The 13,921-nt window shown below is 32.7% G+C and overlaps 1 protein-coding gene across 1 annotated transcript in view; it reads right to left on the reverse strand.

Moving 5' to 3' along the window:
* LOC119606754 (neural-cadherin-like) overlaps nt 1-13,921 on the reverse strand; it is a 183,223-nt gene that overhangs the window by 18,662 nt on the left and 150,640 nt on the right. Inside the window, 3 exon segments of the mRNA XM_037960312.1 lie at nt 1,617-3,918; nt 9,241-10,042; nt 10,044-10,565. Coding sequence (XP_037816240.1) covers nt 1,617-3,918; nt 9,241-10,042; nt 10,044-10,565 — 3,626 coding nt within the window.

Here is a 13,921-nt window from a genome sequence, read left to right on the forward strand (position 1 = left end):
AGTTCTAGTTCAGTTCTAGTTCAGTTCTACTTCAGTTCTAGTTCAGTTCTAGTTCAGTTCTAGTTCAGTTCTAGTTCAGTTCTAGTTCAGTTCTAGTTCAGTTCTAGTTCAGTTCTAGTTCAGTTCTAGTTCAGTTCTAGTTCAGTTCTAGTTCAGTTCTAGTTCAGTTCTAGTTCAGTTCTAGTTCAGTTCAAGTTCAGTTCTACTTCAGTTCTAGTTCAGTTCTAGTTCTAGTTCAGTTCTAGTTCAGTTCTAGTTCAGTTCTAGTTCAGTTCTAGTTCAGTTCCAGTTCAGTTCTAGTTCAGTTCTAGTTCAGTTCTAGTTCAGTTCTAGTTCAGTTCTAGTTCAGTTCTAGTTCAGTTCAAGTTCAGTTCTAGTTCAGTTCTAGTTCAGTTCTAGTTCAGTTCTAGTTCAGTTCTAGTTCAGTTCTAGTTCAGTTCTAGTTCAGTTCAAGTTCAGTTCAAGTTCAGTTCAAGTTCAGTTCTAGTTCAGTTCTAGTTAAGTTCTAGTTCAGTTCTAGTTCAGTTCTAGTTCAGTTCTAGTTCAGTTCTAGTTCAGTTCTAGTTCAGTTCTAGTTCAGTTCTAGTTCAGTTCTAGTTCAGTTCTAGTTCAGTTCTAGTTCAGTTCTAGTTCAGTTCTAGTTCAGTTCTAGTTCAGTTCTAGTTCAGTTCTAGTTCAGTTCTAGTTCAGTTCTAGTTCAGTTCTAGTTCAGTTCTAGTTCAGTTCTAGTTCAGTTCTAGTTCAGTTCTAGTTCAGTTCTAGTTCAGTTCTAGTTCAGTTCTAGTTCAGTTCTAGTTCAGTTCTAGTTCAGTTCTAGTTCAGTTCTAGTTCAGTTCTAGTTCAGTTCTAGTTCAGTTCTAGTTCAGTTCTAGTTCAGTTCTAGTTCAGTTCTAGTTCAGTTCTAGTTCAGTTCTAGTTCAGTTCTAGTTCAGTTCTAGTTCAGTTCTAGTTCAGTTCTAGTTCAGTTCTAGTTCAGTTCTAGTTCAGTTCTAGTTCAGTTCTAGTTCAGTTCTAGTTCAGTTCTAGTTCAGTTCTAGTTCAGTTCTAGTTCAGTTCTAGTTCAGTTCTAGTTCAGTTCTAGTTCAGTTCTAGTTCAGTTCTAGTTCAGTTCTAGTTCAGTTCTAGTTCAGTTCTAGTTCAGTTCTAGTTCAGTTCTAGTTCAGTTCTAGTTCAGTTCTAGTTCAGTTCTAGTTCAGTTCTAGTTCAGTTCTAGTTCAGTTCTAGTTCAGTTCTAGTTCAGTTCTAGTTCAGTTCTAGTTCAGTTCTAGTTCAGTTCTAGTTCAGTTCTAGTTCAGTTCTAGTTCAGTTCTAGTTCAGTTCTAGTTCAGTTCTAGTTCAGTTCTAGTTCAGTTCTAGTTCAGTTCTAGTTCAGTTCTAGTTCAGTTCTAGTTCAGTTCTAGTTCAGTTCTAGTTCAGTTCTAGTTCAGTTCTAGTTCAGTTTAGTTCAGTTCTAGTTCAGTTCTAGTTCAGTTCTAGTTCAGTTCTAGTTCAATTTAGTCAGTTAGTTCAGTCTAGCTCAGTTCTAGTTCAGTTTATGTATGTTGTAAGTGGCTTTTTTCCATCACCCACTGTAATCACTTACGAAAAAGAATGCTTCAAACCAATAAACCACTTACCGTATATCATCCAAACAACTCTTCTGATAGTCAGCATAAACCTCAAATGTACGAACACCCGTGTACTCAGCTTTACCACCAGCATACACGCCCTCCTGTTTATCCACCAACAGCCACTGATGGCCCACAAATTCAAACGTTTCATTATAACGACGGCCCTCACCACCATCCAACTCTAATGTTGCCGCCGAGCCATAACGATTTATACGCACCACATGCCATTGGCCATCATCAACAGCCACTGCATTAAGCCATAAATCCTTCTCTTCAGTACGCAATGAATTCAAATTGTAGCGGAAATGTAAACGAGCATCTTTAATCTCTAATATCCCATATTCACGATTATGCTGATCACTAACACGGAATAGTTCACCGTGTTGTTCGCGTGTACGGAAACGTAATTGGATTTGAGTGCTAAAACGGTCGGGTTCAAAGCTTAGGGCGTACTTAACGTAACTCTGTTGCTTGAAGGTGGTAGGTATGGTGGGTATATTACAAGCAGGACCAGTCCAGCCGGGACGACACTGACATCTGGCTTCGGAGAGGGAACCAACGCAGTTACCATGCTCCCAACATCTGGCAGTTTGTTCGGATTGTGCGCACACTTCTTCAGTTTGAGGGCAACCAGCAACACTGTTGCGCGAGAGACCGGGATGAGCTAAATCGTACAGCTTAGAATTATGCACTAGATTGCGTATACAACCATCAAAACCTTTAGCCATAGGAGTATAATGCCAGAAGTATAAGGAAGGATCAAATTGTTCACGATACAAACCGCCCACTTGTAGTGGAGCATTGACATTGAGATACTCATTGAATGGTGGTATATTTCCTCTAGCCTGACATGACATATCATCGAATTCAGGTAAAGAACCATCTTCCATTTCACTAATTTCGGCCGATTTACAGAAGTCCACTACCATGCGCACATTTTCACTATCCCAGAACAAATCAATACGATGCCATTCACCATCATCTAAAGTCTTTTTCGTTTTAACTCTCAACTCCAGGGTACCAGAACCGAAATCTATTAACAGTCTAGGATAGCCTCGCTCCAATTCCAGGGATATAAAATCTGATATTAACATTTCATCACGTTCGGGTGGCACAATGGGACCATTGTAAATAATCAAACCATCTGGTTTACGTGTTATAAATTCCAAACTCAAATGAGAATCATCACACATTTCCAGGGGAGGATACCAAGCCCAACCATTACCACGGAAACTGCGGGTAGTTTGTTGACATCTTGGTCCGGTGTAGCCTACCGGACAGGAACAATGAGGACCAAATCTAGTATCCACACAGCGACCACCATTATAACAAGGAGTATTGCGGCAGTTTTCAGGTTTAGAGAAGTTCCTGGCACCACAAGTACACTCCGCCAAAGTGTCTACCCTAACACCCACTAAAGCAGTTTTATTGGCATTTACCATATAAGGAAGGGAACTTATATCCAAAGTATTGGTACAGGAACCCTCACACATTTGATTTTCATATAAACACTCATCTATGCCCACCATGGTGATGTTAATACCCACATCCTTTTCTATTTCCTCGCGATTCATTAACACAATACCATTTAGTCGGACAGGTTTATAATAAGGAGAACCATGGGCTGAAAATCTGACATCAGTTAGAGGAGGATGTTTCTTTTTAAGCTGAACACTAAAGATATCAACATTTTCACGATCGGTATTCAAAAGATCTGCCAATTTATCACGGAATCTATCCATTTTCGATCTACTCAACGATTGTGTTCTATAGTTCCATACACGTATAAAATCTTCATCGGTTATGCCGGAAAGTCTCACGGAACCGGAATTAATAACAGCTTCATGGGGTATTTCTCTAACGGTTACAGTAACATTGGCGGGTACATCAGTTTGGGTATGTTTGCGATCATAAACCTTAAATCTCAAATGATAACGTCCCTCCCGGGTACCAGCTCTCATGGTAATCATACCCGAATCCTCATCCAATTTAAAGCGAGGATGTTCTTGTGACTCCCAATAGAATTTCTTATCAGGCAAATCCCAATCATCCAAATCATAAACATAAACACGACCAATTTGAGTATCCGGTGACTGACCTTGATAATTGTAAGCGAAAATATCCTTGGAACCGGGTTGCATTTTGTTGTCATTAACATCTCCAATAATAACGGTCAGGGTACTGGTGCCAGTCATAGCTGGAGAACCATGATCCTTAATGACAATAGGAATCATATACTCTTTTTGTTGTTCTCTATCGAAAGATCTTAAGGAGGAAATTACAGCCATACCATCACCATTAGCACCCTCTGTAAAAGAGTAATACCACAAGAAAGAGAATAATTTAATTTATATGTTCCAAAAACAACATTTCTATTATTATATTTAAGTCCTTGTAATGTTCTTAATCCTTTTATATTTTTTCATAATGATTGAAACAATAGATGCAAACATTTTAACTAAAATCACTACAGTGCTAACCTTAATTCAAACCTCACTTTGTCCTTGCTTGCCAGAGCATGTTGACCGACCAAACGACAGATAGCAAGACTGTCTATATAACTTTTTGTTTGTAATTATTTTATTTAAAAAATTTCTATTTCTGTTTCATTTTTTGTGTGTATTTAATCCAACAAGTGTTAAGTCTGAAATCATTTGACACATCATTGTACTGTTTTAATATCCACAAAAAATCTTTAATTTCTTTTTTCTAGTTTCATCTGCAAGATGCTTGAGCAGGGCGGTGTCTAAAGTGTTTGTATTAAAATTTAATGGGTTTTTAAGCTCTAAATAAATAGCATGTTGTAGTTTGTTTTTTCTACACTATGTATTCCCTTCTGAGTTTGTTGTTTGTTAAAATTTATTGTTGTGTTTTAAATGAAATGGATTTAAATTTATGGTAATATTGTCGAGCATTGGGTGGAGAAAAACCATTAGGATTTTGATATAGTTTTGAGAAAATATGTAGTAATGATACTAAATTACATTGTTTACTTTAGGTAAAATACTTAAGCATTGTTACATTTTTATGCTTTGAAGAATTTTATAAAAATTTCTAATCTTTTAAGTTTTTGTTTAATTCTTAATTAAGATAAATTTCCACTTTTTATTTGGTGTAAATAATGTAATTTAAATAAAGATTTTCTTTAAACGATTGTGTCAAAAATGCACTTTTTATTCAATTACTTAGTAAATTATGTCAACAATATAATTTATTAGACATTTCACAAGTTAATTACTTAAATTACCATTTTAAATTTTTTTTGGATTTTTACCATTTTTTACATATAAATGTATGTAAATAATACAAACTATTATTATTTTCTGGCAATAAGTAATGTAAACAACGAGTTATATTAAACATTTCACAAGTTAATTACTTAAAACGCGAATTTCTTTAAATTTTTTACTTTATGGTGTCAGCATTTTATGTAATGGTATATAGTGTAAATATTAAAATTTTTGGTCAAATACGAATTCCTACTTTAAGTTTTTTAAGTACTTTAATTTATAATTTTTACACATTCTTTACACGATATAAAAAATTTGTAAATAATGTAAACAATTGAATGCGTCATGTCAATTAATAAATCTGTTTAAACTTTGAAGTATTTTTTGAAAATTTTACACGTTTTTGCGAATATTTACATATATTACCTTTTATACATTATGATGTAAATTTTACATATAAAAGTAAATATGTTAAATTTTGCTCAAATATGTAAGTTTTACTTAAATTCTGTTAAATTTTGAATTTTTATCCATTCTTTACGCGATGTTAAAATATGTGCAAATAACGTAAAAATTTAATACGTCATGTAAATTAATAATTTTTAAAATTTTACACGTTTTTGTGAATATTTACATATTTTATCTTGCTTACATTATGATATAAATTTTACATATAAATGTTAATGTGTTAAATTTTGGATATTTATCCATTCTTTACACGATGTAAAAAACGTGTAAATAATGTAAACAATTTAATACTTCATGTAAGTTAATAAATCAATATAAAATTTAATAATTTTTAAGATTTTTCAAGTGCTTGTGAATATTTACATATTTTACCTTGTTTACATTATGATGTAAATTTTACATTTAAAAGCAAATATGTTAAATTTTGCTCAAATATGTAAGTTATATTTAATTTTTTTAAATTTCGTATATTTATCCATACTTTAAACGATGTAAAAAAATGTGTCAATAATGTAAACAATTGAATGTGTCATGCAAATTAATAAATATGTGTAAACTTTAAAATATTTTCAAAATTTTACACGTTTTTGTGAATATTTATATATATTTTAGCTTGTTTACATTATGATGTAAATTTTACATATAAAAGTAGATATGTTAAATATTTGCTCAAATATGTAAGTTTAACTTAAATTTTGTTAAATTTCGAATATTTATCCATTCTTTACGCATTGTAAAAATATGTGTAAGTAATGTAAAATTTAATACGTCATGTAAATTAATAAATCTATGTAAAATTTTAATAATTTACAAAATTTTACACGTTTTTGTGAATATTTACATATTTTACCTTGTTTACATTATGATGTAAATATTACATTTAAGAGTAAATATGTTCAATTTTACTCAAATATGTAAGTTTTACTTTATTTTTATTAATTTCGAATATTTGTCAATTTTTTACACAATGTAAAAAAATGTGTCAATAATGTAAACAATTTTAAACATCATGTAAATTAATAAATATGTGTAAAATTTAAATAATTTTTAAATTTTACACGTTTTTGTGAATATTTACATATTTTACCTTGTGTAAATTTCACTCTTGTGACAATTTAAGATACATATATTTAAGCATTTATATATCCTATCTTTACACGATGTAAAAAACATGTAATTATGAAGACAATTTAATATGTCAAGTAAATTAATAAAATTATTTAAGCATTTATAAAATATTAATTACACTCGTAGGGAGGGTATATTGGGTTTGTTCTGATGATTGTAACGCACAATAACATTAGTCCTATACCCGCCTTAAAGTATGTCATTCGGCTTAGAATCATTTTCTGTGTCGATTTAGCTGTGTCCATCCGTCTGTCTGTCTGTCTGTCTATCCGTACGTCTGACCGTCCGTCCGTCCGTCCGTCTATGTAAACCTTGTAAAACCAAAGACGGTATATTGGGTTTGTGCTGATGTTTGTAACGCACAATAATATTGGTCCTATACCCGCCTTAAAGTATGCCATTCGGCTTAGAATTATTTTCTGTGTCGACTTAGCTGTGTCCGTCCATCTGTCTGTCTATCCGTACGTCTAACCGTCCGTCCGTCTATGTAAACCTTGTAATCAAACTACAGATCGCAATTTTAAAGATAAATCAATGAAATTTGGTACATGATCTTCTATTGTATCAGAGACGAAGCCTATTGAAAATGGAACCCCCGAATAGGGCTTGTAAACCTTGTAACAACCTACAGGTCGCAATTTTGAAGATAATTAAATGAAATTTTGAAAATGATCTTTACATAAGTTAAAATATGTAAACAATTAAAATTTTAATGTAATGAAACAGAATTTTGTCTAAATTTATTTCTAGATATTTAGAATATAAACTCTTTTAATCAAATTTTACACAATGTAAATTTTACACAAGTAAAATTTATACATTTCGTCCCTAAACTTCCTTAATATCTTCCTTTATAATAACCAAAAGTTTCACTTGTATTGAAGTTTATATTTCTTCCATATTTCCTTAATCTTTGTGGCATACTAAACATTATTTTCTATGATAATTACTTGAATTTGGTTTTACACTTCTAACCAATTATACCACCATTTAACACCCCTTTCAGAAAAAAAGAAATTATCTATTTTTCAATATTTTATACGAAAAGAACAGTAGTTACGCAGTAGACTACAGGGACTTACAATGACCAAGTAATAACAATAGTTTTTGAAAATTTGTAATGCAATTCGCAATAATAAAAGAAAATAACTGTATTACTGGGAAAGAAGTTCAAACCAAAGAATTTGTTTTAGTTTGTTTTACAGCAAAAGTCAAAAAATGTTACACACATTTAAAAAAAAATTACAAATTCTTAAAAATTACAATCTAGTCTTAAATAAAGTAATAATTAAATTGGAAAATTCTGTATGTTTTAGAAAACTATTCAACATTAACATTGTATTTGTAGAATATAGACTAATGTAAGATACCAACTGTAACCGACCTTGTTTCTATATACAATGTCTGCATTTCTTTTTCACACTTTCCTACTGTTCGCCTGTCCATCTCTATACATTTCAATGCATAACACAGCAGCTGTCCTTTCTATTTGGCATTGACTATTGAAATTTGATAATTGGATTTTAATATCAAAGTTCATTTGCTAACCAAACTGAAAAAAACTATATATATAAAACTAACTACACATACTATTCTGCTGCAAAATATTCATAGTTGATGGTGGGATTTTACTTTATTTCATTACATTTTTATCTACGTACTAAGTATTTGCTTCTTTTTGTTGTTAGTTTCAACTAGTTTGAGGTTATTGTATAGATTTTAACTTTTTTGCTTTAGAGAATATCAATTAGATATTGTCATTTGTAAAATAAGTATATATATTGTATTTTATTTTAGAGTTTAATTTTTTTCTGTTTGTTTTCTATTCTTTTGTTTGTATATAATAGTATGTTGATTGTAAATTTCATTTTTTGAATATTGTTATAGTAATGGACAATGGTCAGTAGTTAGTTTATTTGATTTGGTTTGGTTATTGGTAACAAGAAAAAAAGAAATTGTCATAAGAATAAATAAATGTATTTTGTGTGAAACTCTTATCTATTTGTTAAAGTAAGAAATTTTTTAATTTAATTAATTTTAATTGACTTGCTTAAGAATAATAGAGAACTACTAGGCAGCTATTTAAATTTGTTTTCAAATTAAATTTCATATGTATACGCCTATACATATGCTCAAAAATTTAATTCTATAAAACCCTAAAAGTATGCAATACTAATTTTAACAACGTATCAAGTTTTTAATGAAAATCATATTCAGTTAAATGTTCAAAACGGAGTCTCTTAGACTCTACTTGACTGTTTGCGTGCAGTGAACTACCACGTTAACCAACCATTCAGTTAAATAATCCCAAAATTATGCTTTAAATAGCAGCAGATTATACTAATCAATAAAATCCTAAAAGTATGTTGAGATTACAATAAAAACACTGATATTTAATTAAATATCAGTGTTTTTTCACTTAAAGTCTTATTTCAGTACATATGCCTAAAATTATGCTTTTAATTTTCTTTAATACGAAAAAGAGACTGCACTAAAATCTAAAATTTTGCAATGATTTTACTGAAAATCTTGATTTGTAACTCAATTTAACTAAAACTAGATTTTAAAACTCCAATTTTCTATGAAAGCCTAAAAATATGCTGTATTTTCAGTTTAACTTCGACTAATATAAAAGAAAATTCTATGTTAGAAAACTGTAAACAGTTTTATAAATATTCTATTCCAATTTATTTAAAAGTTTATTTTTAAAAGCCTTAAAATATGCTTCATAAACTTAATTACAAAAACTCCTAAAACTAGACAACAGTAAAAGTAAAAAACAGTAAAAAAAAGTATGTACTCACTTTGATCTTGTTCAACCTTAAACGAAGCTCGAATAATATCATCAGCACTAGGATCCAAACGGAACTGGAATGGTGGGCCATTGCTCTTCGAGCGATCATCATCATCAGTGGCCAATATTTCCACAACCTTGCGTGGCGGCACATGTTCCGGCAAAACCGGACGATAGTCTTTCAAAAACTTGGGAGCATTATCATTAATATCCTGCACTATAACCGTTAAAGTGGCGGTAGCAGTTTTGGGTGGACTACCATCATCGATGGCTAAAATTTTCACTTGATGTCTGGGCACTACTTCACGATCCAAAGAACGTTGTATTGTAACCGAACCATTTTGATTGATAGCAAATTGTCGTTGTCTGTCCGAAGATCTGTCAATAGAATAGGAAACCTTGCTACGTCCTCCCTGATCGGGATCAGTGGCTTTGAATTTCTCCAGTTCAGTTCCCACTTTGGTGTCTTCAAATACTGAAACTTCAACATTGGCTCTTTCGAAGTGAGGTTTATTGTCATTGATATCTCTTAGTTTCACCACCACCCATGAATAGGCTACATGATATTTGTCATTATCATTATCTTCTCCCTTATCATTGACTTGTATTCTAAAGCGGAAACCATTCGATTGCAGTTGATCCTCATAATCTAAAGGTTGTACTATTTTCAGCGAACCCGTGCCATCATTATTTCTCACCATGGTAAATTTATCAGCACCATAACCACTGTTATCGATAACTTTATATTGAAATTTATTCGTTTCATCTTCATCGTGTACGGTCACCGTTAATATCGGCATTTCCGGCAGTGTTTGTACCATCCGTTTCGTCCACTTCTGTAAACCATTCGTCTTTCGTAAATTGCGGCGGCATATCGTTTATATCTTTAACACGTATCGAAGCCGTCCCCGTCCCCTTAAGACCCCCTCCATCCATCGCCACCACTTGTATTGAATAGTCTGGTGTACGTTCACGATCCAAACAACATACTGCAGTCTTTATAACACCCGTATCCGGTTCAATTTCAAATATCGGTGATCCTGTTTCTTCTTCTATGACATTTTTCTCTATAGAATACACTAGCTTGGCATTGGACCCTTCATTGGGATCATCATAGTCTACGGCGGTCATAGTCATTACCACCATGCCAGCGGTACCATTTTCAGTTACATTTCCAAAGTATACACCTTGTGGGAATATGGGAGCATTATCGTTAATATCTTTGAGATTTACTTGTACATCGGCGTAACCCACTAGACCTTCACCGCCTTCATCTTGAGCGAATACTGTAAATCGCCATTGGGGTCTTCCGTTGGGTTGATCACGATCGAGGGGCTGAAATAGAAGGAAGAAATGGAAAGTTAGTTATTGTTATTTTCAATATTTTCTAGGCCTTTATGTGAATAGATCTCGAGAAATTTTATATATAATTTTTTCAAGTATTTTATATTTTTGTCTCCCAAATTATTTTTATACCCACCATCAAAAAAGATGGGGGGTATATTGTTTTTGTCATTCCGTTTGTAACACATTGAAATATTCGTCTAAGACCCATAAAAGTATATATATTCTGGGTCCTTATTAGATTCTAAGACGATCTAGCCATGTCCGTCCGTCTGTCCGTCTGTCCGTCTGTCTGTCTGTCTGTTGAAAACACGATAGAGTCCAAACGGAAGTAGCTAGCGAGCTGCACAGATACTTATAGTTGATGCAGTTTGTTTGGTATTGAAAATGGGCAATATCGGTCCACGATTTCGCCTAGCCCCCATATAAGGCCCCCTTCAGAAAATGACTTTATCGCTCATAACTTGCTAAGGGAAGCATCAATAGCGGTGAAATTCGGCACAAACATGTTTTACGGGAACATAAATCTCTTTGTAAAATTTTATAAGGATAGGCCCATAATTGACCCTACCCCCCATATAAAGTCCCCTTCAGAAAATGACTTTATGGCCCATAACTGGCTAAGAGAAGAAGCAATAGCGGGGAAATTCGGTACAAACATGTTTTATGGGAACATAAATCTCTTTGTAAAATTTTATAATGATAGGCCCATAATTGACCCTACCCCCCATATAAAGTCCCCTGCAGAAAATGACTTTATCGCCCATAACTGGCTAAGAAAAGCATCAATAGCGGTGAAATTCGGTACAAACATGTTTTAATGAAACATAAATCTCTTCGTAGAATTTTATAAAGATCGGTCCATAATTGACCCTACCCCCCATATAAAGTCCCCTTCAGAAAATGACTTTATCGCCCATAACTGGATAAGAGAAGCGTTAATAGCAGTGAAATTCGGCACAAACATGTTTATAGGAACATAAATCTCTGTGTAAAATTTTATAAGGATAGGCCCATAATTGACCCTACCCCCCATATAAAGTCTCCTGCAGAAAATGACTTTATCGCCCATAACTGGCTAAGAAAAGCATCAATTGCGGTGAAATTTGTCACAAACATGTTTAATGAGAACTTAAATCTCTTTGTAAAATTTTACAAGAATCGGTCCATAATTGACCTTAACCCCCATATAAAGTCCCCTTTAGAAAATTACTTTATCGGCCATAACTGGCTAAGAGAAGCATCAATTGCGGTGAAATTTGGCACAAACATATTCTATGAGAACCTAAATCTATTTGTAAAATTTTATAAGGATAGGTCCATAAGTGACCCTACCGCCCATATAAAGTCCCCGTCAGAAAATGACTTTATCGCACATAACTGGCTAAGGGAAGCATCAATAGAGGCGAAATTCGGCACAAACGTGTTTTATAAGAATTTAAATCTCTTCGTAAAATTTTATAAGGATCGGTTCATAATTAACCCTACCCCCCATATAAGGTCCCCTTCAGAAAATGACTTTAAGGCTTATTACTGACTCAAAAATGTGAGTAAATCGATGAATTTCGACATAAACAATTTTCGTATTAGCTAAAATCTCCCACTAAATTTTATGAGGATCGGTCTGTAATTGAGCCTAACCCCCTATAAAGTCCCCTTCAGATAATGACTTTAACGCTCATTACTGACTCAAAAATGCGATTACAGCAGTGAAAATCTACGTAAACAAGTTTTGTACTAGCCAAAAACTAAAAATCGTTTTAAATTTTAGAAGTATCGATCCATAATTGACTTATATGGGGGTGGGCGTATAGGGGCGCCTTTAACGATTCACTCCAGAGAATCACTTTAACGCTCATGTATGGCTCAAAAGTTCTTCCAAATTACGGTAGTTTTATAGGAACTGAAATTTTTCAACTGAATTTGATGAGGATAACTAATCAAACACCCATTTTCGGTTCCCTTCAGATAAATATTTTAAACCTCATGACTGAATTAAAGATACAAGTACAGCTACATTAGATACAAATAATTATTGTATAAACCGACAAGGATAGGTCCATAATTGACTCTACCCTCCATATAACCACTCTTACAAAAAACAGTTTATGGTTATAAATATTGGATCAAACAAAATTAATGCTTAAGCCCTTATTAAATTCCCTCTACCAAATATGTCCCTGATGTTCATATTAATATCAACATATGATTCAACATAGATCAATAATATCAAAGTTTATTTATAAGGATGATTTGATGGTGGGTATATAAGATTCGGCATGGCCGAATATAACACTCTTACTTGTTACTAAAATGTTTTCATTCCAAAACCAAATTAATTGTTCTAAACTCCTATTTTTATGTAACATTCATGTTACTTGTCCTTAAACCGTTCAGCTTAATCAATAACCTGCTTTGAGGTTGCGAAACTTTCGGGAAACTTTAACATAAGTAATGGCAAACATGTTTTCCATTTCATGCTTTCATACTTTCCAAAAAAATGCAAAAATTTCTACAAATTAAATATTATAGCCATTTTCATGTAGCAAATTACTTATCCTTAATCCTTGTATAATACCAAAAAACGCAAAAGGGGGTAGGAAAACAGATACAGATTCTAGTAGATATTCCTCTGTACTAGAGAGCATAATATGTCATCCCGTTTAAATGCTAATTTCGTGAGGCAAATATAAATGTTTTAGTTAAAAATAAAACTAAAAAAAAATAAAATATGTATGATACGAGTAGCTGCAACAAACATGCCACAAATTTTCGTATTTACCAATTTAGAAGAGTTCTCATTTTCCATGCAGAACGTTCAGCCCAGAGGGCCCAAGCACTAAATGATTTGTTATTGTAGTTAAACGAAAATTAAATAAAATTCTCTAACGAGGCTTTTGGTAATTTTAGACTGGGTGTATAAGTGAGAAAGAAAGAGCAAAAGAGGAGGTTGAGTTAAAATTAAAGGGCGCGTAAGGATATAATAAATTTTGTTAAACTAAAATCATATCCATTTGGTAAAACATCAGGCCAGCCAAATAATGTATTCACAATGAGGATATTTAGCTATATTTAAAAACAAACAGCAAGTGAGCATATGTTTTCTAAAGCTTTGTGCAAGTAAGTATGTTTTCTCTCACATGACACGTTGCTTACACTCGTGCTTAAACATAAATACATACAATATATTTCCTTACCGAGAGACGTGTTTAGTTGTGTGAGTGCAAAAGGATAATGCATTTTGTGGTTGTCAGTATGCTTATGACAGATGGAGTACAAAAACTGGGCAAAAAAAGTATATTGTTATAAATGGGAAACACACAAATAGAAACATCTAAGATTTAACA

Source organism: Lucilia sericata, unplaced genomic scaffold, assembly GCF_015586225.1.
Source record: "Lucilia sericata isolate MDLA Ls3-8-SP2 unplaced genomic scaffold, ASM1558622v1 Contig000618F_arrow, whole genome shotgun sequence".
Lineage (NCBI taxonomy): Eukaryota > Metazoa > Arthropoda > Insecta > Diptera > Calliphoridae > Lucilia > Lucilia sericata.